The sequence below is a fragment of the Elgaria multicarinata genome, chromosome 2 (assembly GCF_023053635.1).
Source record: "Elgaria multicarinata webbii isolate HBS135686 ecotype San Diego chromosome 2, rElgMul1.1.pri, whole genome shotgun sequence".
NCBI classification, from domain to species: domain Eukaryota; kingdom Metazoa; phylum Chordata; class Lepidosauria; order Squamata; family Anguidae; genus Elgaria; species Elgaria multicarinata.
In genome coordinates this window covers 97,217,285-97,243,738 of record NC_086172.1, presented here as the reverse complement: position 1 = coordinate 97,243,738, position 26,454 = coordinate 97,217,285, and the positions used below count along the sequence as shown (strand labels likewise).

Here is a 26,454-nt window from a genome sequence, read left to right as displayed (position 1 = left end):
TTCTAAGACGCAGCCCGTTTTTAGAGATGTTTATATTGGGGGAAAAGTGCATCTTAGAATCGAAGAAATACAGTATGTCTGAGATTAGTGATGTCTTGTATGTAAGCTAGTGCTGAATCCCAACAAGACAGAGAAGCTTTTGGTCAATAGAATAGCTAGGGTCAGGTTTATAGTGTGTTTTAAAAGAGGTTGCACTTCCCATTATGAATCAGATTCCTGGACCCAGCATTGGTCCTAGATAGGCAAGGGGTGGCAGAAATGCCTTTGTCCATCCTAAGTTGGTGCCAACTATGTATGGTCTTTTTTTTAAAAGAGAGAGAGAGAGAGAGAGAGATATCCTACATGCCCACTATCTTACATGTCTTGGTCACTTGCAGACTGTTCCGTCTGTTTGTAGAGGCCTTTAAAAAAATTGTAAACATTAGTTTGCAAACTTCGGCAGCTGGAGTTGTGACAAGGGCCCATTTTTTTGATAACCTGGAAACTCTCTTTGTCCCCTTCAGATGCTAGATCAAGATGCTGTTGTTTCAACATGTTTTCAACCTGGGGGTGGAATTAAATGCTCATCATTCTCCATATGCTTTTTACTGGTTCCACTGTTTCTGCTTGATGTGTTTTATTGGTCTGCTGCTTTGTAATTTTTAGTACTGTTGTGGTAATAGTGACTTTTTCATTGTTTCAATGTATTTATTGTGAGCCACTTTAAGGGACTCATTTGTGAATGGAAAGCCAGGGCAAAATATTTAAACAACACAAGATTTTTTTATTTATTTATTCAATTTATACCCCACGTATATGAAGAATACCCTAGGCAGCATACAAAGTTAAAATAATTTAAACAAGATAAAAACAATCAATAAAATACCATAGAAAGCATAAAAATGTTTAAAACAATCAATAAAACCATTCTGCATAAAAGCAATAAATAATAGCTGGCAATAAAGGTGGGATACAAATGATAATAATAATAATATTAATATTAATAATAATAATAATAATAATAATGGAAAGCCTGCCAGTTTTTAATGCCTGCTTAAAGACATTAAAAGAAGTCAGCAGGTGCATTTCAACTAGCAGCTTATCCACACCATCAGGAGTCACAATCTGAAAATGATCTAGTTTAATCATGTAGGAAGAGCTGGGACACACACTGTTGATTTCTGTACCCACGCAGCATCCACGTCAGCTCATATCGAGGAGATTTTATCTGTCAAAAACAAAACACCTCATTAAAAGCATCTCAGAATTTCTCTGTGCAGTACCTAGTGTACTGCTAGCATTAAATAAATGTTGAAAGATAATACTTGTAGATAATAATGTAACTTCATTATATTTGCTGCAATATCCAATGAGTTAGATTCATAGAATTGGAAGGTACCTCAAAGATAATCTATTCAACCCCCTGTCAATGCAGGAAATTGATTATTACAACATCTCTAATAGGTGGCCATCCAGCCTCAACTTAAAAATCCCTATTGAAAGAGAGTCGGTCACTTTTCATGACCTGTTCTGTTCTGCTATCAAACAGCTTGATCCATCAGGAAGTTCTTCCTAGTATTGAGATCCCCTTTCTTGTAATTTGATTCATTACTTGAGTAGGAGAAAACAAATCTGCTCCATCATTTACGTGACACTGCTTCACAAGATCCCTCTGCCCAATTTGAGGCAATTTCCCCTCGCACCACAGTTCCATAAAGCCCATGCTGTTTGGGAGGGGGTCCTAACACTCTAGAGATGGTTTGGTGGGTGTTGGGGGCTGCAAGGGGAAGGAGGGGGAAAGAAAGGTCAGTTACACCAGCTGCCTTACATTCATGCATTCACTGGATGCAGCTCAATGTTTACTAGCATTATTTATATTCAACATCATTGTACATGATTCTTTTCAGAATAACTTCTATAAGAAGCCCCTAGCTGTATCTAAAACTTTCAAGCTAAATTTTCTGCAGAGGAAGGGGCAATAAAGTGGGAATATAAATAGGAGCAATGAAAGTAACAAGAGATGGATGTGAGCAAATCCAGCTACATTTTTCTTCAGGGATGAGGACTAAGGGGTTTAGTCAAAGGCTTCATGACATAGAATAGATGGGTTGAATTTGAACAAAGGAGAAATAGGTGAGAGAGACATCTACCCCAAGGGACAATAATGAAAAATTGGCCAGGTCATTTAAGAAAACAGGCAACATTTGGATAGCTAAGGATGGTAAAATGAAGGAATTATAATAATGGGCAGAGATAATTTGCTGGTAAGAACAAAAGAGTTTGTGCTCTTCAAGGGAAGAGATAAAAATCCAATGTAAAGGTTTAAGAAGAGGTGCCACACAAGTAATGAGAGAGTTGAATTATTTGGCCATGAAAGTGAGAAGACTAAGATATGACAAGCTAGGTTCATGACGGGTCCACTGCATTTTGTTTTCCCCAAGACATGTACATATAGACTCTCCAGTAGTCTAAACTAAAATTTAAAAAATCCATTTACCTGAATTTCTTAGTTAAAATAATGTTACACAATGTGTTTTCTTATTGTTGTTATTATTGCTACTGCTATTATTACTACTACCACAAATATATGCACATATATTATCAAATCACAGGGTGGATTAAAATGGATTAAAACAACTATTAAAAAAAGATTAAAACAAAGAAAATCTACCAGCCTAGGTACTAAAATCAACCAGTGCCTGGTTACAAGGTAGGTTTTCAACAGATGCCTAAACACGGTCAATGATGGCAAGGAAGGAGGAAATTCCAAAGGAAAGGTGCCAAAATATGTAGACTAATTCAGTTATTCATAGATCAAGGCTACAATCTTAAACATACTTATTAGGGAATAAAGCCCATTGAGCATGTGAAACTTGCATAGATTGTACTGCACCTAGTGAGACAAGCTACTTGTGGCTAACTTAAGATCCATTGCTTTCACTGAGATGTGCAACATGATCAGTAATGTGTTTGTGTTAGAGAGTTTGTGCTGTTTGAAGGAGATAAATTTGAACTCAGTGTAAAGACTTGAGCAAAAATACATCCCAGGGTTAGGGTTAGGATTGCAGCCTTAGTCATAGCTAACTTTAGATGTATTGATGTCATAGCATTTGAGGGGGAAATCGTAAATTATGTTATTGGACACTTTTAGATCATTGTATCATTCCTTGAACAGTTTACTTAATCAACACTGCAAAAAAGTTTGTTTTTAAGGTTTCCCCCCAAAATGTATTATTTAGATGACATCTGTTTGGTTTCTTAATCTTCTCTAAGAAACATTCTATTTATTATTCAATTTGAGATTAAAAATTAAAACACTGAGCAAATAAATACTTGGTAAATCGAGCCCTTGGGATCAGCAGAATAATTCATAGTTTGAGACTTTGTTTACATGTCTCCACCCGCCTCCACCCATGATTCCTTATGTACTCCCCAAGCAAGGCATTTTGTTTTGGACTTGTGTATATTTATTTCTGAGGAAATTATTTTTGACATTATGCAATGCTGATTAGTTTAAGATGTATTTATGATCTTGTTACAAAAGACATAGAGAGTGCTTCTATCCCTCGTTACATTTTGATCTGAAGCAGAAAACAATCTCTCCAAAGGTTGAATGGAAGTCCTTATTTATTTGGCTGCTTAATTTCAATAATCCCAATATGCATGCTCCACTGTTTCTTTGACCTGCATTGTTCTTAAACCAGGACTATTAGTAACACTGCTGAAAATGAAAATGGCTAGACTCACTACCTCAAGGCAAACCTACACATGGGGTACTTAAAGCCCATGCTTTCCAGTTGGCTTTAAGCAACCTCAATGAGTGCAGGATTGCAGCCATTGCCATCCCCAAATAAAAGTATGGGAAGAAGCATAATAAGAGTGTTTAATGTATTATCGTGTAAGAGCACCCTTTGGCTGGTTCGGAGAACCCAGTAGTTAATGGTGGGTCAATAGTCAGCTCCACAGTTGATTATTGAGAGGTTACTCCCCACACGACATGATTATAATTATTATTTATTATTATTATTTCTGTCTACACAGCCGTCTCCTTGGACTCAGCCGTCTCCTCCTTTAACTCCTCCTTATCTTCAACTCTTGATAATCTTGCTCCATCTACAACTCGGATAGTTCGCCCCTCTCAACCCCAACCGTGGCTCACCTCTTTCCTCCGCTACCTTCGCTCTTGTTCCCGGGCAGCCGAACGCCTGTGGCGTAAGACCAAGGACTGGGCGGACTTTGTCCACTACAAATTTGTTCTCTCCTCTTTCTCTTCTGCCATTTCACTGGCCAAACAGCAGCACTACTCAACGTTGATCCAGTCAAATGCTAAGCACCCTCAGCGGCTCTTCGCGTCCTTCAATTCTCTTCTGAAGCCTAATCCGCCATCTCTCCCCGCCTCTCTGTCTGCCAACGACTTTGCCTCTTTCTTCAATGCTAAAATCCAAACTATACGCTCAGATCTAGCCAACTCTGCTCCGCTTCCAGCTCCTGTCCCTCACCTGTCAGTTCCTCCTTCAACTCTCTCGGCGTTCCCTTCGGTCTCAGCTGATGAACTGTCTAAAATACTGCGCTCATCGAAGCCTTCCACTTGTTCCCATGATCCGATTCCCTCTCGCGTCTTTATTAATCTTATCCCCGCTATCCTCCCGTCCTTGCTTCACATCATTAATTCTTCTCTGTCCTCTGGTTCATTTCCTTCTGCTTTTAAACATGCTACAGTCTCTCCCATTCTCAAAAAACCCACTCTTGATCGACTATCCCTGTCTAACTACCGACCTGTCTCCCTCTTGCCCTTTGTCTCAAAGATCCTGGAACGTCTGGTCTACTCTCATTGTCTTGACTTTCTCTCTAATAACTCTGCTCTGGATCCCTTTCAATCTGGCTTCCGTCCTTTGCATTCCACTGAAACAGCCCTTACCAAGATCACCAATGATCTTCTTACTGCCAAGTCTAAAGGCCATTATTCCATTCTTATTCTCCTCGATCTAACCGCAGCCTTTGACACGGTTGATCACGATCTTCTCTTAGATTCCCTCCATGACCTTGGACTCTGTGGCTCTGTCTATAACTGGTTCGCCTCCTATCTAGAGGGTCGCTCTTTCAGCGTGTCGGCTAACGGCAGCTCGTCCTCCTCTTTTCCCCTTCCAGTTGGGGTTCCGCAAGGCTCGGTGCTTGGCCCGTTGTAGTTCTCTCTATACATGCTGCCCTTGGGCAAGCTTATTCAATCTCACGGCCTCCAATATCACCTGTATGCCGATGATACACAATTATATCTTTCATCTCCGGAACTTTCTCCAGATGTTCACGATCGTATCTCGGCATGTCTTTCAGATATCTCAGCCTGGCTGCTTCATCGTCGTTTGAAACTTAACATGGCAAAGACTGAATTGCTTGTTTTTCCTCCTAAACCTTCTCCTCACCTCTCATTCTCTCTTACTGTCAACGATGTCACGCTTACTCCGGTCAAGGAAGCTCGTAGTCTTGGCTTTATATTTGACTCCTCGCTCTCCTTTACTCCTCACATCGAGGCAGTAGCTAAATCCTGTCGTTTCTTCCTATATAATATTGCCAGGATTCGACCATTTTTGTCTGTCTCTTCTGCCAAGACTCTCGTTCACGCACTGGTTATCTCTCGGCTGGACTACTGCAACCTTCTTCTCTCTGGCCTTCCTTCGTCTCACATCAGTCCGCTGGTCTCTGTCCACCACTCTGCCGCTAAGATCATCTTCCTGGCCCGCCGCTCTGACCATGTCACTCCACTTCTGAAATCTCTTCATTGGCTTCCAATTCACTCCAGAATCCAATATAAACTTCTCCTGCTGACCTTCAAAGCTCTTCACGGTCTAGCTCCTGCCTATCTCTCCTCTCTCATCTCACACTGTCGCCCCGCTCGGGCTCTCCGCTCCTCTGATGCCATGCTTCTCGCCTGCCCAAGGACCTCCACTTCCCTTACTCGGCTTCGTCCTTTTTCTTCTGCTGCCCCTTACGCCTGGAACGCTCTTCCAGAACACTTGAGAACTACAAACTCAATCACTGCTTTTAAAACTCAGCTAAAAACTTTTCTTTTCCCTATAGCCTTCAAATATTGAGTTTGTTCTGACTCTATACTGTTAGCTTCACCCTACCCGGTGCCTGTTTACACTTCCCTGTGCCTGTTTGCATTCTCCTTCCCTCTTTATTGTTTACTACAACTTATTAGATTGTAAGCCTATGCGGCAGGGTCTTGCTATTTACTGTGTTATCTGTACAGCACCATGTACATTGATGGTGCTATATAAATAAATAATAATAATAATAATAATAATATATAGCGCCATCAATGTACATGGTGCTGTACAGAGTAAAACAATAAAATAGCAAGACCCTGCCGCATAGGCTTACATTCTAATAAAATCATAATAAAACAATAAGGAGGGGAAGAGAATGCACCAAACAGGCACAGGGTAGGGTAAAACTAGCAGTATAAAGTCAGAACAAAATCAAGTTTTAAAAGCTTTAGGAAAAAGAAAAGTTTTTAGCTGAGCTTTAAAAGCTGCGATTGAACTTGTAGTTCTCAAATGTTCTGGAAGAGCGTTCCAGGCGTAAGGGGCAGCATCAACTGTATAATCAACTGTGGTGTGGATTAAGGCAGCATCAAGTTGACTATTAGTTAATGGGGTGTTTGATTGACACATTACCCTCCCTCACTCCCCACCCCAGTCCTCCTGCTGGTATCCCCTCAGCCATTGTGAGTTCTGCCAGCTGGATTAAAGCGGCAGCTGCTGCTTTGGCCTCTCTTGACAGGGGACTGTGGTCACCGAAAATAACCCACTGTGTGCGAGGAAATAGTCAATGATGCCTGACAGACGACATGATAACCAACGGTTGTTTAGATAATTAACTCTTCACAGCGTTGGCTATTTGCATTGGTTATTTTGGCAGAATAACCAACCGTAATGTGAAAAAGTCCTGACAGACAACACAATAATTTATTTATTTATTTATTTATTTTATTGCATTTCTATACCGCCCAATAGCTGAAGCTCTCTCCAACGATTGATTATTAAACCCACTGTTGATTATGTAACCCACCTTTGGTTATTGTGTCATCTGAACCCAGTCTTTTATTAGCAAGGTGACCAAGCATTCAATGGCAAAATTGCTGTAGAGGTCATGGGATGGTTGCATCTTTTAATGGTCCAGTGAACCAGTGCCCTGAATGCCATCTATGCTCTGCTACCACCCACCTCCATCTTGCCATAGTGCAGGTGTCCATGCAGCACATAATGCATGTTAATAGGGGCAGACAAGTGTTATCCTTGTGAACATGTTTTGTGCAACACCTTGATACCCATCTCATACAGGGCTTTTTAAAAGGAATATTCACTGGTGGGGAATGAACTCAAAATGGCATATTAAGGTCATGCAAAAGGACATTTTTAATCCTCATTTTAAATAACTAAACACAGACACTGAACATCCTAAATCAGTGCCATGTGAGAGATAGAGCACTTTAGAGATGACAGGCCACTGTGCACATGCTTCATCTGCAAATACACCATCTTTCCCTGGAAAGGCTTTGGTACACAATACCAATCCTGTCTTCACAAAGTGTGTGAGTGACTGTGTTGATAGCAGATCTTTAATAGCAGACAGTATGATATTCCGTTCAGTAGGAAGGCATCTGCTTTAAAAAAAAAATGCTGCTGCTTGCACACTTTCCACACAAATCACACATGCATTTCAATTGTTGGTTGTAACAAACTTGTCAGTTGTAAGTCTTTTGCTTACAACATGACTAGCAATGTTAAATTTTGATTTTGATTCACATTTGCCAGGGGAATGGTCCTTCCTTCATGGAGGGTGCAATCCTGTGTAGATAGTCCTCGTCTCTGTGCTCCATGCACCCTGCATTTTGGGTAGACAGGTGCTTCAGAGTGAGGGGGATGACTTCTCCTCCCCTCCCTGCCCCCAGGGCTGCTCCATTTTTGCCATCTGTGAACTCCGTTTCTAAGCGTGGAACCATGCCAGCTACGAGGAGGGAGGGCAGTTTCTGGGAGCCCAGGCTCCAACCTTGGTTCCCAGAAACCAAAAAATCCTGCCTGATGAAAGAGTAAAGCAGGTGAACTGCCAGGCAAAAGACCAAAGCAAGAGTCACAGAATAAATAACGGGATAATATAACAAGACGTTGACCCAGTTTCCTTGCCACAGTAGGTATTCCTGGGTTGTTAGCCCAGGAATTGTGGAGGTGAGTGGAGTACACGAGACCCACACTCATTCTTTGCATTTTTAATTAACTACCCACGTTGTTTAATTAACTACCCAGGTTGTTTTGTGATGTGCTAACCTGAAAAGCCTGGATTGTTTATGGGTTGAACAACCCAGAATTAACCCTATAATTGCCCATAGTTAGGATTAGAAGGTAGACCTGTCAGTCACTTGGCGGCACTCCCTCCCTCACCCCTGCCCCCATTCAGCCTCTGCCCTACTCAGACTCTTAATGAAAAGTAACTAAAAGAGGCTAGTTTCAAGAAACATAAAAGTTTTCATGTCTTTTCTGCCTTTGAAGCAAGAATTGGTAACAAAGCCTCATTTGGTTCCAGCTTCTGTTATAGTGGCTTTAGGGGAAAACCTGCTTCACTTTGGGAAGCACCAAAATGAACTTGGGTTTCTGCTTGGGCTTCGGGCTTCATCCAAATCCGATGCACATCTCTCTCTCTCTCTCTCTCTCTCTCTCTCTCTCTCTCTGTGTGTGTGTGTGTGTGGTGTGTGTGTGTGTGTGTGTGTGTGTGTGTGTGTGTGTGTGAGAGAGAGAGAGAGAGAGAGAGAAAGAGAGAGAGTACATGTACATGTATGGCTTGTGCTGTGTGCTCTGTTCAACAGTTAATCACTGATTTCACAGATCGCAGGGGGCTTACAAGGGAAAAAACTTGTGGATATTCATGTCTGTTCTTAGTGTTGAGGTTAATTCTAACCACGATTTCAGCTAGGAGCTATTTTCCTTATCACAATGCTTTGCGTGTGTGTCTAGGTCCACAGGTAGTCTTCGGTTTCAGTATTTTACCCATAGTAATAATGTTGAAATTGGCACACAAAAGAAAACCTTCTTGAATATACATATTATAGTGGCGCCGTTCACACTATGATAGTTATGAAGTTCTGTCAGAATTTTTAGGATGTTCCCTGTTGAGGTTTTATAACTTGGCATCAAAAATACTCTTGGCAAAAATGACTTTCATGTTGTTTCTGTTAGTGTGTAGGGAAGGGCAATGTGATCCTGAAATTAAAATTGAAAATTAAATATTTGCTCCTCATATTACTCTAGAGAAATGTGCATAGTTGTTGTTCAGACTGCACTAGGACTGTGATTGTTCATTTATGAAAATATTGGGGGTGATCCAGCCAAGTGAAGCACTTTTAAGTCCCACTGAAATCAATGGGAGGGTTAAGCACATCCTTAAATCCCTCCCTTTTGAAATCAGTGAGACACAAAAGTGCTTCACTTTGGTGGTAAATTATTTTGCATATATAGTTTGGTAGCCCTGTTTCCCTAACCAGGATTCCTTGTGCCTCATCATGTTATAAATGCATACTTGGGACTTAAAAAATGCAATCAGTTGACTTAATCTTCAAGAAAAAACCACATGCTTTACAATAAACCTAATTGAGATCTAAGTGCACAGACTTGCAGTGCCCTCTGAAACAAGTTACTCAGAGTGACCATGCTTCTGGTTCCACATCTCAATGGGCCCAATCTGTTAAGTGTGTTCATAGCTGAATTTTAAATTTGTGGGTGTTGTTGTTATTTCTTCTTGCCTTTTCCCTGAAACTGGGACACAAGGCAGCTTTTCAAATTAAAACAGTTAAAACAGAGATATACAAAATTAAAACAATAATTAAACAAGCTACTATATTAAAACTTTTAAAATCCAATATATAAACAGTGCATTAGCAAAGGTCCAGACTACTCCCCAAAGGCCAGCCGGAACAAAACAGTTTTAGCTTGCCACCGGAAACACACCAGGGAGGGAGCCAGTCTAGCTTCCCTAAGGAGGTTCGCCTGGCACCTACACTGTATTCTTTTAAATGCCAACCTTTTTATTCTCTCAGTGTTTTAACAGTTTATAAATTTAACTTTAACTTTGCTGTTTTAAATTCGTAATTTAAATTTGTATTTCTGCACTGCTGCTAATTTTATCCTGGTTGTATTTTTATTTTGTATTTTATATCATGTTTTATACTGTTTGAATGGTTTTTAATTTGTGTTTTAAATTAAAGAGAGCTTCAGCTATTGGGCAGTATACAAATGAAATAAATAAATAAATAAATAAGGGAGTTCCAGAGCCCCGGGGCAGCTACCGAGAAGGTCTTCTCCCGCATTCCCACCAGGCATGCCTGTGATGGTAGTGGGACTGAAAGAAGGACCTCCCCTGAAGATGTCAGAGGACGGGCTGGCTCGTAAGCAAGAATACGGTCCCCCACAAGGCCCAATGCAGCAACAAAAACATAATACTCTATCCATGTGCAGTAGATGTAGGAATTCCCTTGCTGCATATCGAGGGGAGGTGGAATAGATGAAAGAGTTTCTGTCTTTGAAAGAGTTTGAAGAAGCTAATCAGGTTAGCCTTACTGACTGCTCCTCCCTCATCTGTCAGATCCCCATTGTAAGGAGTATATTATTAAATCGTAATAAGAATAAAACATGGGTTATATTCAATGTTATGCTAGCAGAACTATTACAAAAGTTGGTGTTCCACTGGCTAGCAGTTGCACTGCTGCTATCAGAACTTGCGCGACTAGTGCAAACAAGTCTAATGACAATTTGCAGAACAGCTTGTGCATAATATTTGCCAAACGTTTCAAGCTGCACCTAGTCTAATGAAGTTGTAGTAACTTGTGAAACGCCTTATGAGATGATTTGCAGAATCCCTGTGCAATCGCTTGCAAAAGCAGAATCAAAGTATTTGAATTGACACTTGTGCAAGGATGGAAACAAGGTTTCTGCAAGCAGGTAATAGCTTTGCACCAACTGAATGACACCATTGGATGGAATCCATTTTCAAGTAATGATCTGAGGTCCTTAAAACACCGGTATCAGCACTAGAATCCTGTACATTTCCAGTTTATGTATTTATTTAAGGCATTTATATGTTTGCAAAAGTTGAAATGATACAGCCAAATGACATCACAATAGAAGAGTGTTAAAAAGGGGGGTGGGGAAGACCAGACTAAATTACCAAACTACATTTTCTAAAATTTAGACTAAATTTACTTTGAAAAAGCATAGGTGAAGAAAAGTCTTCGCCTGTCATTGGGGAGCAATTTGAAAGGGAAGGGTGCTACAACTAAAAAGACCCTATCTAATTCCAGGGCATCCCTCATGTCAAACAGTGCAGAAGCCCGTATAAGGGCCTCTAATGAAAAGCAGGTTTGTATGGAAAGAAGCAGTCATTACAGTATCCTTGTCATAATCCAGTTAGGCTTTGGAAATTAAATCCAGTCCCTTAAAATGGGCCCCAAAATGGATCAGGAGCAAGTGAAACTGTTTCAAGATGTGTTCCAAACACCTAGTCGCTGCTAACAGCCTTGAACTGTTCCAGACCAAATTCAAGCCCCCAGGATGTTAACAGATTGTGAGAAATTGTGGCCAGAATTTGTCTAGGCTCCCACCACTAAATAGCTGCCACCAAGGCTATTTAGGCTTCCAGAAATAAGGCCAGACCTAATAGAACTCCCAAACTATGAAATTTATTCTTAAGGCAGAGTACGTTCAGTACAGACTGTACTGCCATGTCCCAAGTCAGATGAATCATCTACCAACAGCATCTCTGGTTTATCAGGAATGAGCAATTCATTGACTCTCATTCAGTACATTAAGAGCATGGCTAGATGGGGCGATATCCCGGGAATCATCCCAGGATCATCCCTGTGCGTCCACTTGACGCACAGGGGATCCTGCGAGCAGGGAGTGATGATTCCTCCCTTTCCCCGGGATATCGCCCTACCATTCCATCCCCCTTTTTCTCACGGTCTCGGGATGATCCCTAGACTGCGAAAGTGTGGCCCACTGTCACGGTTTCATCCTGCTCCCCACGAGTAAACGCAAGGAGCCAGAAACCGCGCATGAGCCATAGAGCTCCTCAGGAGCTCTGTGCCCATCAGGGGTGGGAGAGCAGGAGGGTTTTTTCCTTTTAAAACACTAACTTTTTGTGCACGAGCGCTTGTGCGCTCTTCTCCGATTGAAAAAAAACCCAAAATGGCTGGTATGACGTCCTCTTCCTCCTGGGACGTCGCACGCCGCGTGTAGATGAGGGGGACAATCTCACGATCATAAAATTGCAAGACCATACCCCTCCACCCCTCTCGTCTAGACATGCCCTAAGTTGCAGATGTGTGGAATATAAATTCCTCTCATTGTCCCAATGTGTTGCATGATTAATTTGGGCCAATATGGAACCACCTCAAGAGGCTAGTGGAGGGAGGGACTGTGTGTGTGTGTGTATGTGTGTGTGTGTAGTTTAACAGGTAGGATGGTGGACTACAAGACTAATGCAGGGAGTTTGGAGATTATATGAAGAGGTAAAGCATGTAGTCACATGGCAGACTGCTGATATTTCTCTGTGTGCAAGATCTCTTTTTACAGGTAGATTTGTTGGGCAGAGGTCAACAGTGAACATTTTTTTAGCTGATGAAACACTCAGCATTCCTATTTTGTTAGGAAATGGCACACAATTTTCACAGAAATCTATTGCCATCTGCTGGCTACAGTTGGCTTGCACTGAATAACACTCATCCTTGTTCTCATAACAAAACACCTGTAGGCTATAGGCATGGGAGGAATACAATATTGCAAAGTGGAGCATCTAAAACTTCAAAAAGAAAATTAAACTTTTTGTGGGATTACATGATCCACCCGCGTTATAGACTTGCTCTGGTACAAAAATTAACCATTTCCCCCCCTGGAAATACTACTTAATGCAACCTTCTGAAAATCTGCTTCAAACTCTTTGAAAAATCTTCTGTATGTACACAAGCATAGGTCTACATTTAGAGCTCTAACCCCACATGAAGATAATAGAGTATAAGTGGCCACTAAGCTGCCTTATGGCATTTCATAAACCAATTCTTTAAAAATACCATCCTCCCAGGATTCTCACTTTTTGGTATGTGTACCTCCGTATTGACTTTCACAGGCCATGTTTCTTGATGGAAGATCCAGACTCAAGAGTGAAGCTTCCATGAGATGTTGTGTTCAAAGAAACAGAAATATGGCCAAGCCCCTTGCTTACTTAACAGAATGTATTGGAGAGGATATATCCATGAACATTATAAATACATGTACATTTATTTCTCTTAAGATTTCTCTTAATTTACTGAAACTGCCTGTGCTATTAACGATTTTTATCACCAGTACAATTTAATATGCATTGGTGGTCTTGCTCTAAAACATGATTTTGATGACTTGTTACGCCAGCCGCACCCCTTCCTAGAAATGGAAGACCTAAACATGGTAGTGCACGTGCTGGTAACTTTGAGACTCGACTTCTGCAATACACTGTACATAGGACTACTTTTGTGCCTAGTCCAGAAACTTTAAGTAGTTCAAAATATGGCAGCCAGGTTGGTCACCGATACACCTAGGGGTGCCAGTTAGTTTCCAGGCAAAGTATAGATTATTACCTTTAAAGCCCTACATGGTTTGGATCCAAGTTACCTGCGGGATCACCTTCTCCCGTACAATCTGCCCCGCACACTCAGGTCCTCTGGGAAGAATTTACTTCAGTCAGCAAAATCTAGGCTGACAACCGTTACCCAGACTACCTTGTCTTCTCCCACTGCCAGACTGGAATGGCCCGCCAGGAGAGATTCGTCAACTTAACAGTCTTCCCGAATTTCAAAAAGCCATAAAGACTGATTTTTTCTGGTAGACCTACCTGGTTGAATTTTAAGATGCCTTTTAATAATGTATTAGTTTTATATGTTTTTAATCAGTTTTATGTATTTTATGGTGTTTTGTATTTGGTGTTGTTCCCTGCCTCGATCAAGAGGGAGAGGCAGATAAGAATTATTATTATTATTATTATTATTATTATTATTATTATTATTATTATTTTAGAAACTAGCTCCTGGAGTCAGCCAGTTTGCTTATACCTGTGTACAAGATCACCCAATATGGGCTAACCAGCAGTTCTGGGAAACAACGTTTTACAGTGATGTGGAAAATCAAATTCGTTTCCTCTATCTCTCAGCTAAGGAAGACAATCATCCACAACACTTAAAGCAGAAGGTGAGTAAGGCAATAATACAGAAAAGTTGTGTTATGGCATTTAGTTACGGAAAAATGTTTGAGTAAGAAAAAGCTTCTTCTTTTTTTTACATACTTGGTGCCCTTGTGCATATGAATGTGCATACAAAGAAGAACAGAAACCATGATTTTACTCACTGTTTTGTAATGTTGATTTAGTTTTTGTTGTGTCTCCTGTGCCTATATAATTTTTTAAAAAATAAATTGGGGGAAATAGTTCACAATCCTACTATTGATTCACATTCACATACATTTTTTAACTTTGTTTTTAACTTTATGTTTTATCTGGTAAGGTTGTTTTATTCAACAATATAATAGGAAAATACTTTTTGTCTTTTTAATGTTGTGTGTGTGTGTGTGTGTGTGCGCGCATACTGTACTATTTATTACTTCAATATAATTACAAGAAAAGCTTCTACAAATGTAAAATAATGCTGTGTGGATTTGATTCATGCCAATAATCAGCCTCAGATTGTAATCAAATTGCTCTGCCTTCCATAGCTGCCAACTTTCTCTTGAATTAAAACATTTGGCAAGGAGTGTGTTCATTTGTGCTCATTGTAATTTGTGCCCCAGAACTTGTGCCACTAGAAGATAATGAGATCATTACTATAATATCCTTGGCCTACTAGATAGCCCTATAGCCAAGTTGTTATTAATGTGGACAGATTTGATAAGGCATGTCATCTCTAAAGCAACACAAATATCCAGGATCATTGCTTAATTCCCACAGCTCAAAAATGTTTTCTTTCCTTTAAAGTTGCCGAATATATTATCATAATATGCTAACGATTCTAACATCCATTGTTAACGTGTTTCCAACTCTGGCAGATCTCAGTTCCTTCTGCTTAAAATCAGACAGATCTCCTAGATAAAAGTTTATTCCTCTTTAACAAAGTTTCATTTATCTAAATCAGAATTGAACCAATCTTGTGAACATTCAGGTGATTATGCATTAACCTATGCATAAATGTTCCTAAAGCAATTTCCAAAATAATCATTTCCCTCTACCCAATAGCCATTGGTATGATGGTTAGAGCTAATGGGAGTTGAAGTCCAAAATACCTGGAGTGCACCATCTTGGCAATGGCTGATTCAGATCTTGGAGACCCTAATTCAAATGTCAAGCATTATTTAATCCCACAATAACTTTAGTTTTGGACTGCTGTTATTCTTTCCTGCCATGTGATATATATATAATGCTCGGAGTTGTGATACTGCAGCTTTGTACTAGGAGTAGCAAAAATTTCTGTGACACAGGCACACATGGTTCATGAACAACAGTTTTGATCTTGAGCACCAAGCCAGAGATTTATTCTGCTACATGTTGGGAATTTGGGAGGAAATCATGATAGCAGCAATGATCTAATCAGTGGGGTGAAATGTAAGGGGTTTCTCAAGATGTGTAGGTATTGGAGGGAAGGAAGGAAGGAGCATCAACTTAGGTGATATATAAGGCTATCGCTACTGGACAGAAAAGCAGCCGCCACTGGGGAAGACTATAAGAAGTGGATGTTAGTGTCAGTGACAAAACTCTCTTAACATTCACTAAAATGAAAACTATAAAATACAACATGATAAAGGATAATATAGAATCTTTAAATGTTTTTTCTACCCAGCTACCTGATTCCAGGGTGATATTTTCTGCTTTTGTGGATATTTGGTTGTCTTTGAATGAAGAAATACAAAGTCAGCAAGATAGCTGTTGCCAATAATACGCCTGCACTTGTACTGAAGACATGTACAAGGGATACTACAGTGTGACTGTATATCACAGTGATGTAGCTCGGAATGGAGATTGGACTGAATCTGTACTAACCTTATAGGCATGTCTTTATTGATCTGTTATGAGAGGTGGTGGATCACATCTCCCCACTATGATAAAACCTCTAAATGTAGGGCATTTGCCAAGTCTAAAAATGGCTCTTTACCATCTACTGATCTCATGTTGCCAAGAACATACCTCCTGAATTATATGGAATACCAGACATGTTAGGAAAAGCAACAGGCAAGTCACTGCCAGTATACCCTATAAATGGAAGGTAGAGAAAAACAGCATCAGAATTGGGACTTGGGGGCAGTTGTAGCAAGCACTGAGGTCCCTTTGAAGCCTGTCCCCATGTCCTGCAGGAGTCTGGAAAGACTGATTATAGGGATGCTAATCCCTGTGGCTTTATCCTAACAAAACTGAGGCCTTGTGATGGCAGTTACCCAACACCTTTGCCCTAATTTCTTCAGGCTACAATATATTTGGGCCTACGTGCATCTACCTGGTTTAAGGTAATGATAAATACAGCATGTGAAAACATGAATATTTTTGGTGCTATATAAACTATTTATAACCACACGTGGCTCACCTACTGAAACGCTACAGGAGATTGGACAGGATCATCTGTGCTAGGCAGCTAGTTTAATGATGCTTTCCCAGCCAAGTCATGTTCGCTCTCAGCATGAGACAAGCATTTGGAAGTGAAAAGGAACAGCAACCAGTGCATTAGCTTGCAAAACTACACAGAACAAAACCCGACTAAACAAAGCTGATGCTACATAGAAAATGCTATAAGTAAAATAGACTTCAATGCACTATTTTGTTATTAGTTATTATGCATTGCTCTAGATCCTATGACTATCTATTAGAGAAACAGTTCTTTAAAGTTCGATCATGATGATGATGGTGATGATGATGCAGTAGTGGCTCCTGCGTTTGCATGGGGGTCTGGTTTGAGATACGACTGGAGGTGGAGGATACATTGGGCAGGGCGTTTGGAAATAGAGTGGTGTTGCATACAGCTCCACCCTGAACATGGGCAATGTGAATGTGAAAGCATCCTCAGTCATAGATAAGCACAAGCATCTTTCTGCAGTGTTCTGTTGTCTCTTAGTAGGCAGTAGCACGACGGGAGGGAGATGGGCACAATGCCTCATGAGCAAGAAAGCTGCCTCTCCTGTATTAAGTCAGTTGGCATTCTCTCAGCCATCCTTCTATCTGTGGCTTAATGCCATGCTTCATATCTGTGTTTCATAAATTGTTATTTTTCACCCCAATGCCCTTAACTTGTTTGAGTTACATTTATGTCTTCTGTAAAGGTCACGGTCTGATTTCTTCCGCTCCTCTCCCACCCACTCCAGATTGGATTTTGTCTGTTGCATCTCCCATCATTTCCTCGAAGTGGTGTGGTACCCCCTTTTTAAAGTCAAGACGATAATATAATGTTATCTGACCACTTTTCCTTCCTCAGGAGAATTCTGAAGGCCAGGCACAAGAAAAGACTGCCATGGATTTGGCTGCTGAACAGTTGCGTCTATGGCCAACACTTACTAAAGAGAGTCAACAGCAGCTAGTACAAAGTGAGGAGAGCATGGTTTTCAGTCAGGCAATTCATTTTGCCAACCTCATGGTATACCTGCTGGTGCCACTGGACACCAGTAAAAACAAACTGTTAAGAACTTCGGCTACAGGAGACTGGGAAAGTGGAAGCAATAGCATTGTCACAAATAGGTGCGTAATCAGGATTCCCACATCACTAGAATTCATCCATAGTGCTGATTGTTTATTCATTTTTTTATTCCAGTGTCGATTTAGCTTATTGGAATTGTTTCCTTAGCATTGCAGGCAGTGTTGCGGAGAGCTATGATACTGAAAGTGGGTTTGAAGATTCTGAAAACAGTGATATTGCCAATGCTGTCGTGCGCTTCATTACAAGGTTCATAGACAAGGTTTGTACAGAAAGTGGAGTAACACAGGATCATATCAGGAGTCTTCATTGTATGATACCAGGTATGAAGAACCATGACTAGTCTTGAATTCTTTTCAGAGAGAAATATTTTGCACTGTCTGAGAGAAGATATTCTTAGAAAGTGTGTGTGTGTGTGTGTGTTGTGGCATTTATTTTGGATGACAATAAGTGCTTGTAGTTCTAATTTTAGTTTGTCAGTGTCTACATAATCATGAGAGAGCTATATTCTGGGTTTTCTGGAAGCAGTTTTTAGATGGTAGAATTATTTTAGTTTGTTTTGCTCTTGCTGTGTTGTGCTTATTTGTTGGTGGTGTTTATTGCCAGGAATTGTAGCAATGCACATTGAGACTCTGGAGGCTGTCCATCGAGAAAGTAGAAGGTTGCCACCAATACAGAAGGCAAGTATTTTGGACTATGTTGATACTTGTTTATAGGAATTGGGTATAAGGCCAGTTTGATAGCTTCATTTGAGGAGATATTTGGAAAAGATAAATAGTATGTCGAAGAGTTTGAAAACTTCAACAAACGAGCAGCTTGGCTATAGTTTTGTGAAATATGAACTAGAGAAAATAGCTCAGCCCAATCTCTGAATAAAAAGAGGCTGCTGTTGCATGTCCACTCTTGATTTAAGTCCCATTCTCTACTCACCCACTGCCTTTCCAAAGTCAGACAGCAACTAAGCAAATAATGCTTTCCTTCTTGGATTGAAGAAGCAGAATTTCTAACTAATTAAAATTTTGCTTCATTGACTCTTTTCAAAGATGATATGGCTTCTCTTCCCTAGTTTTTACTCTTATTCTGTCTATGGTCCAATTTTCCCAACAAGCACTTGTGCCTCTCCAGTGGAAACCTGTTGTGGGACACCATGCCTATGAAAATGACAACATGTTATTAAGTCCTTTTCCTTCAAAATAAACCAACCTTTACAAGAAACTGTTGCAATAATTCTAGCCAAAACATTTTTTAGTTTAACACTTGTAGTGTACTATATATTGCACAATTTTTCTTTTTTTTTAAAAAAAAAATCTTGTCTTTGGGCTCAGCCCAAGATTCTACAACCAGCTTTGCTACCAGGGGAAGAGTTTGTGTGTGAAGGTCTCCGTGTGCTCCTGGATCCTGATGGCAGAGAGGAGGCAACTGGAGGATTGCTTGGAGGCCCTCACATTCTCCCTGCAGAAGGAGCTTTGTTCCTTACTACGTACAGAGTTATATTTAAAGGCACACCTCATGATCAACTAGGTATGGTCTTTGTTATGAATGTCAAAATATTTTTACTCCAGAACACCCTGAGGCTAGCATCTGGTCCTGCAGTCCATTTAAAATGCTTTTAAAAACACATCCCATACAGGAATAGGATTTGTATCAAGACATTTAACTTTAATTAGCATAACTTTCTGTAATGTAATCTCCAGAGTTAAGTAAATACTAAATTATTATAATTGTTCTCTTCATGTAATAGGCTTTGTAGGAAACTATCTTACCTGTATGGGGCCTTGCACACATTATATCTTTTGTTTTCCTAGGCAGTGCCAATCATTTCAAAGCATGTGCTCATATGAGCAGATTTAAATGTAATTCAGGAGAACATGATTATTGGTCAGCAGGAACTTTTATGTTCTCAGGGACTGTTAAATATGTATCCAAGGTCATGGAAACCTTGAGCTTCGGCTATGGGCCAGTATATAAATGCAAATAATACTAATACTAATAATGGAAACCACTATTGTAATGTCTTTCATTCTGAGGCTTGTATATTGTCTTGTGAAGTGGTTGCTCATATTAGAAGATAGCCTGGATCACTCACATGCTGATGAATAAAAATTGTTGTCTGTGCCACTAAGTAAAACAAATGGGCTAAATTGCATGCAATTGATTTATGCTCACACACTGGATATTCCCCTTTCCCTTCTCCACCCTGCAGAACCTCCCCCACCCCCACATGCCTCTCAAACCTATTCCAGAAATTGACCCAACCCCCTGGAAAAGATTTTGGGGAGCTGCGGAGGGAGGGGGAATTTGTTCTTCCATTGGTGTCTATTCTGCTGGCAGAAGGACACCATTACATACACCCTGTATGAGAGTGTAATATTTATGCCTGCTCAAAACGAAGAGCTACGGGATTGGGGTGAAGAAATGGCTGTTAAATGTTTGGACTGAGAAAGCTGACAATCCGTATTCTTTGCACACCTGGTGGGACAACAACTGTTTCTGCCAAAGGGGCAAAGAATTTGAACCTATATATTCCTTCACTTTTGAAAAAGAGCAGAGATTAATAAAAGTACAGTATTTCAAAATGTCATGAGAACTATTAATGTTAACAATTGCAAAAACATTTATCTTGGGCATATGAAAAAATAACATTCCTCGATTCAGCATTGCATTGCTTTTATTTGTGTAGTGAAAATTGCAGTGTACCTTTTCGAGGATAAGAATTCTTCCTTGAAATCTCTGTGGGGTTCATAAAACTAAAAGAATGCTTTCCAATTATTTCTGTAGACTGTGGAAATAGACATAGTAGCAAAGGTGATGCATCAAATATGTTGTCATTTCTTTAAAGAAAAGATACGTGTTGGGACAATATAATAATATATTATATTTACTTTTATATTTAAAGTAACATGCCTATTTTTCATCTGCATAGTTGTGGCATGATTCTCAGATTGATCCTAAGGCTGATTGAGTGCTTGGCTGAGATTCATCAACTTTTGGTCAGCAACAGATAACAAATCTGCCATTATACTGGCCTTGAAAAATTGTTATAACAATTAGGCAGCAGATATGCCACGTCGAATGTTTGGAATTTGAATGTGTATAGTCTTTATCATAGAACAGCAGAGTTGGAAGGGGCCTACAAGGCCATCGAGTCCAACCCCCTGCTCAATGCAGGAATCCACCTTAAAGCATACCGGACAGGTGGTTGTCCAGCTGCCTCTTGAAATCCTCTAGTGCCCACGGCCTCCCTAGGTAACTGGTTCCATTCTCATACTACTCTAACAGTCAGGAAGTTTTTTCCTGATGTCCAGCCAGAATCTGGTTTCCTGTAACTTGAGCCCATTATTCTGTGTCACTTTGTTTAGCTTCCAGGAAGGCAAATAATTAAGATCATATAAAGATGATTACCCTTCCACACAGTCAAATTAAAAGTGCTCCACGAAACACATTTCTGTTTGGTGCAAACCTTCTGCGCATCTTATCTACTGCCACTAGAGCTAAACTTGAGCTCTTTTAATGGCTGTTAGGAGGTAGTGTGCTGTTCACCCCATTGAGAGAACTTGGCTTTACAGTAGCAGAAACACACCCACACACTAACGGGGGGGGGGGGGGGGGAATAAAATAAAGGTTTTAAAAAACAGTGGGGGTTTGTAGCCTTGACTCTGTTCCACCCTTCTATAACCTGGTGCCCTCTAGATGCATTGGACTACAACTCCTAGCATCTTGCTGGCTGGAGATGCTGAGACTTGAAGTCCAGCACATCTGGAGGGACCAGGTTGGGGAACGCTGCTTTATTCACAACCTTTTATTTTTGAAATATGTTTTTGTCAGCAGGGAGAAGAAAACAGCCACAGAATTTTTTTAATTGATCATATAGTTTTAAAATGGTACAAGTGGGGGAGGGGAATACTGTGTAATGTCACGAATGACGCCTTTTTCTACGTCAACTTATGCATGCACTGAGATCATCATTGGAGGCTCTCTTCCACATGCCCCCTGTCATCTGAGGTGAGGCAGGTGGTGACTGAATGGAGAACCTCTGTGGTGATCATACCTCATTTGTGGAATTTCCTTCCCAGGGAAGTTTGTTTACCTGTAGCCTATGCTGTTATCTTTTTGACCCCAGAACAAACCTCTTTTGTACTCCTAGGCTTTTTAAATTAATGCCTTCAGCTGTTGCTTTTACCACTTTGTACTATACTTAACCAATTATTTTGTATTTTTATTGTTATGGAAACTACCTCGGAAACAGAGTTGAAGGGTTGTATACACATTCTTAAAATAAAAAACTTAAAATGTATTCGTTAGGTGGTTGTAGCATTTGGACATCCACAATAGCAATGAATGCACCTTTGGGGAAAGTACCAAATTTCCCCAAATGCAAAATATAGCAGATTCAGTGCATAGAAAATGCTGTGTCCCCACAACAAAAGTACAGACTAATATATATATATATATACGATATTAGGATTTGTAGATGCTACGTGTTGTCATGAGGAAAGGCCTTTAGATTTTTTGATCAATAGATTGGTAGTCTTTAAAACCATGTTAGCAAGTTCCTTCAAAGAGCAACTGGGCTACTTTTCTAAATTCATCTTTCTCATGAAGATAGCCAAGTTGCTGAAATTGCCTGAGATTGTTCGATTGCAATTCTGTTCATATTTACCTGGGTGTTAGCTTCGCTAAACACAGTAGAACCTACTTCCTTGTAAACATGCATAGGCTGCATATCTGTCATGCTTTGATTTTGTATCACTGCCTTACTTTTGTTTAACACTGTTCATATATGTACTGTACCGTATGTAAAGCATGAACAAATCTCATTACTTGACTTTTGATGCAATGCTCCTCTGATTCATATTCTTAGTGGGAGAACAAACAGTTATTCGGAGCTTCCCTATTGCTTCAATAACTAAGGAGAAGAAAATAACTATTCAGAATCAGCTTCAACAGAGTATGCAGGAAGGACTGCAAATCACCTCAGCTGTCTTTCAGGTAAAATAAAATTGCTTCAGCTTCATAGGGCAGTACTGTTGCTGCTGCTGCTGCTGCTGTTGTTTGGGAACTTTTGATTCCTTTTCCATTATAAGTTCTTTAGGAATATGTTCCCCACAAATATCACCAAGTCTTAAATAAATAAATTTCCCTTTTCTAAGATCCTATGGAGGATCTCTTGACATTGCCCAAGAAGAAAGCCTGTAGATAAAGGCCACAATCAAGCACAGTTAAATCCCATTGATTTCAAAGGGCTTGTTAGCTGCCTTGGGGTAAAGAATTGATGCAAGTAAATGGAAAGTGCTACAGTTGGGAAAAATAGGCTTTTTTTTCATAGGAGCATTCCTTCCTAAGGCCATCCTTCAAAGGAAGAAGTCAAATAGTCTGGGTACTCTCTAGGGAGAAATGCAAACATGTACCAGAGAAATAACCCAAAACAGGCTGCGAGCATTGTTTCAATGCTAGTGGCTTAAAACATGTGCCCTCAAATTATGATAGAAATGCAGGCTAGGCTTCCTTAGCAAAATCATAATCTGCAAGAATCCTTCTGCAACATCAGATGTCATTTTCATAAATTAATAAACTGCCATCTCCTTCATTTAAAAATAGATTAACGACTTGTTGTTAAGCACATTATAAACGCTAGCAAAATGCCCACAAAACAGTAAGTGTGTATATAGAAATGTGTCTGTAAAGGGGGATTATAGCTGCATAAGGGCTATTCCTTACTTCTGTGTGCCCACTTTCAATCTTATTTATTTCAAGGTCTGTTAAGTATTTCCTTAGTATGAAGTGTCTTGGTTGTTAGACATGCAAGTAGGTCAGAGACCAGGGCCGGAATTAGTGCAATAACTAATCCATGTCCAGGAATGAAGGAGGTTACATGTTCTAGATGCCATTGCACTCCCTCTGAAGGGGAGGTGTGTAGTTTCGGGGTGCCCACAGATCCATCATTGCCAATGGAGGCATGAGAGGCCTCGATGTCAAGGAGTGCCTTTTTCCAGCTCCAGTTGGCATGTCAGCTGTGACTGTTCCTGGACAGGGAAAGCCTGGCCACAGTAATCCATGCACTGGTAACCTTGACATTGGACTATGGCAATGTGCTATATGTGATGCTGCCTTTGAGGTTGGCCCAGTGGCTGCAGCTAGTGCAAAATGCTGCTGCAACAGTGCTAATCGGGAACATATTACATCAGTTCTGAAAGAGTTGCACTGGCTGCCAATATGTTACCAATATGCGTTTATATTGACACATAAAGTCCTACATAGCTTACCTTCTCCCTTATGTACTTGCCTGGATATTAAGATCTGGTAGTGGTGCCTTCTCGACAGTGTTGCATTTACCAGGATTTCATATGCAGCAATCCAAGAGAGGGCATTCTCAACTGTGCAACTCCCTCCCACAGAAATGGTTGGCACCAACTCTTATACACAAGGATTGGTTTATGACTATAGGATTTTATTATGTTTTGTTGGTGTTGTACCTGCCATGGGATTATTTTGCAATGAAAAGTGGGTATTACATTTTACAAATAAAATAAATAACTTCTGTCACAAAGGCACTTGTGGCGCTCTAACCATGGGGGAAATAGTCCCATCCCCGTAGGCTAGCAGAGACTACTTTTCAATTTACTGTTTTATGAGTCCATCTAGTGTATGAGGCCTCCCTGTCTTTTGACAAGTGTTTTGTCAAAATCTATCACGATTTTTCTCTGAATGATTTCCCTCCCCCTTAAAATGCACTTTTGTTGTAAAAACAAACAAAAAACAAAACAAAACAAGAGAAACTAAACATTTTTAATGTTTGTAATCCCTTTGTTTTGTCCCTCATGCGACACACTTAAAGAACTTTTTGAAGTTATACCACCGCACATAGTTGTTTTTAGATGTGTTGGGAATAATTTAGTGCTGTCACAGTCATCACGTAACTGGTCTTGGAGCACAATCCTATGCAAAGAGAAAAACGTCCGGGAATTCCCAGCATCCCTCCAACCAGGGATGCTGGCTGGGGCATGCTGGGAATTGTAGGGTTGTTTTTTTCTGTCTAGCCATGCATAGGATTGTGACCTTAAACATTTACTTTTATTTTTTTCAGTTCAGTAAGCACTGCATTTTGGAAATTTATTAAGGTTCAGTGTTTTATAATAAAGTTTACATAAATTGCTTTATGAATCAGTAATGCATGCTTCTTTCAGTATAATATTGCAGAAACCTATTTTTATATTTCTTTTATTTAATTTCTTTTAAAATATTTTCTTTTAACATAATGCATTCTTTTTATACATAGCTGATTAAGGTCGCTTTTGATGAAGAAGTGGGCCCTGAAGTTGTAGAGATATTTAAGAAGCAACTAATGAAGTTTCGCTACCCACAGTCCATCTTTAGCACATTTGCTTTTGCAGCTGGTCAAACTGCACCTCAGATAATCTTACCAAAGCAAAAGGAAAAGAACACTTCTTTTCGGTAAGGAATGTCCCTTTTCCTTTTCTTTTTTTTAAATTAATTATTACACTTTAAATGCTTTAAATGGATGATATTCTGGAGGTGACAGACTTGACCTTGGGGGAGTTGGGGGTGGCGACAGCCGACAGAAAGCTCTGGCATGGGCTGGCCCATGAAGTCACAAAGAGTCGGAAGCGACTGAACGAATAAACAACAAACAAAAAATGCTTTAAGGCCTCTCCAGTGAAGGTTTATTTAAGAAGTTTTTAACTCATGCTTTATAGCATGGTTTAAGAAAAGAGGTGCTGCAATATGTGTTTTAAACTGTAATGAAAATAGTTAATGTAATGTGACAGTGCTTATTACAAAGTTAAGATTCTGTGTGATTCTTGTTTCTAAATTTCCTAGTTGCCTCACCAATGCATTTCAAACTTTTGCTTGAAATGCAGTTTGAAAATATGTTTCATGCATGTTGTTTATTTGTGAAATATAAAGATTGTCAGCTTAAACAACAAAAACATTTCCTGTACCATCTCCGCTGAACTTCATGGGACCCCATCTGTCCTTTTGTACACATGCCGTTCATTTCAGTGGGTCTTAGAGAAAAAGCTCCTTGAGGGGATAATGCCCAGTCTTTCCACCACAGGATAAACTATAGATATTTTTGTTCTTTCTTAATTTTAGCACTCTTTCAAAAACAATTGTAAAAGGAGCGAAACGTGCCGGGAAAATGACAATTGGCCGACAATATTTGCTAAAGAAGAAGACGGGGACAATTGTGGAGGAAAGGGTAAATCGTCCTGGGTGGAATGAGGATGATGACATTTCAGGTAATAATACATTGGAGGGTGTCTGTTTTCCTGCCATTATCTGAATAAAACTAGCATACTCCACGTTTCAGTGCACTTGATTCACTTGGGAAGTTTCTAAATATTAAGCTAGTAAAGTGATGCAATTTTAGTTTCAGATGACAGTGAAATGCACACTAGTGGTACTTTGAAAGCATCAGAGAAATCGACAATGGAGCAGCTAGTGGAAAGAGCTTGTTTCAGAGACTATCAACGTTTGGGGTTGGGCACCATCAGTAATAGTTCTTCTCGCTCAAAAACAGAGTACTTTCGAATAACTGCCTTGAACAGGATGTATTCCCTTTGCAGAAGGTGAGCCAACTTCATTGTCATAATTATTAGCATCATGTAAGTCATATGATACACTTTGCCACCCACAAAATATGTTGCAAATACCATCGCTTCTTCTTTTTTAACGAGAAAAGATTGCTTGTGTGAAATGTTATGAATCCATGA

General features: G+C 40.0%; 1 protein-coding gene across 1 annotated transcript in view; it reads left to right on the top strand.

Moving 5' to 3' along the window:
- Positions 1–26,454, top strand: part of SBF2 (SET binding factor 2) — a 274,874-nt gene that overhangs the window by 206,411 nt on the left and 42,009 nt on the right. Inside the window, exons 18-26 of the mRNA XM_063117284.1 lie at positions 14,076–14,246; positions 17,504–17,763; positions 17,870–18,042; positions 18,326–18,399; positions 19,045–19,240; positions 22,581–22,708; positions 24,996–25,171; positions 25,835–25,980; positions 26,112–26,310. Coding sequence (XP_062973354.1) covers positions 14,076–14,246; positions 17,504–17,763; positions 17,870–18,042; positions 18,326–18,399; positions 19,045–19,240; positions 22,581–22,708; positions 24,996–25,171; positions 25,835–25,980; positions 26,112–26,310 — 1,523 coding nt within the window. The remainder of the gene's footprint in view (positions 1–14,075; positions 14,247–17,503; positions 17,764–17,869; positions 18,043–18,325; positions 18,400–19,044; positions 19,241–22,580; positions 22,709–24,995; positions 25,172–25,834; positions 25,981–26,111; positions 26,311–26,454) is intronic.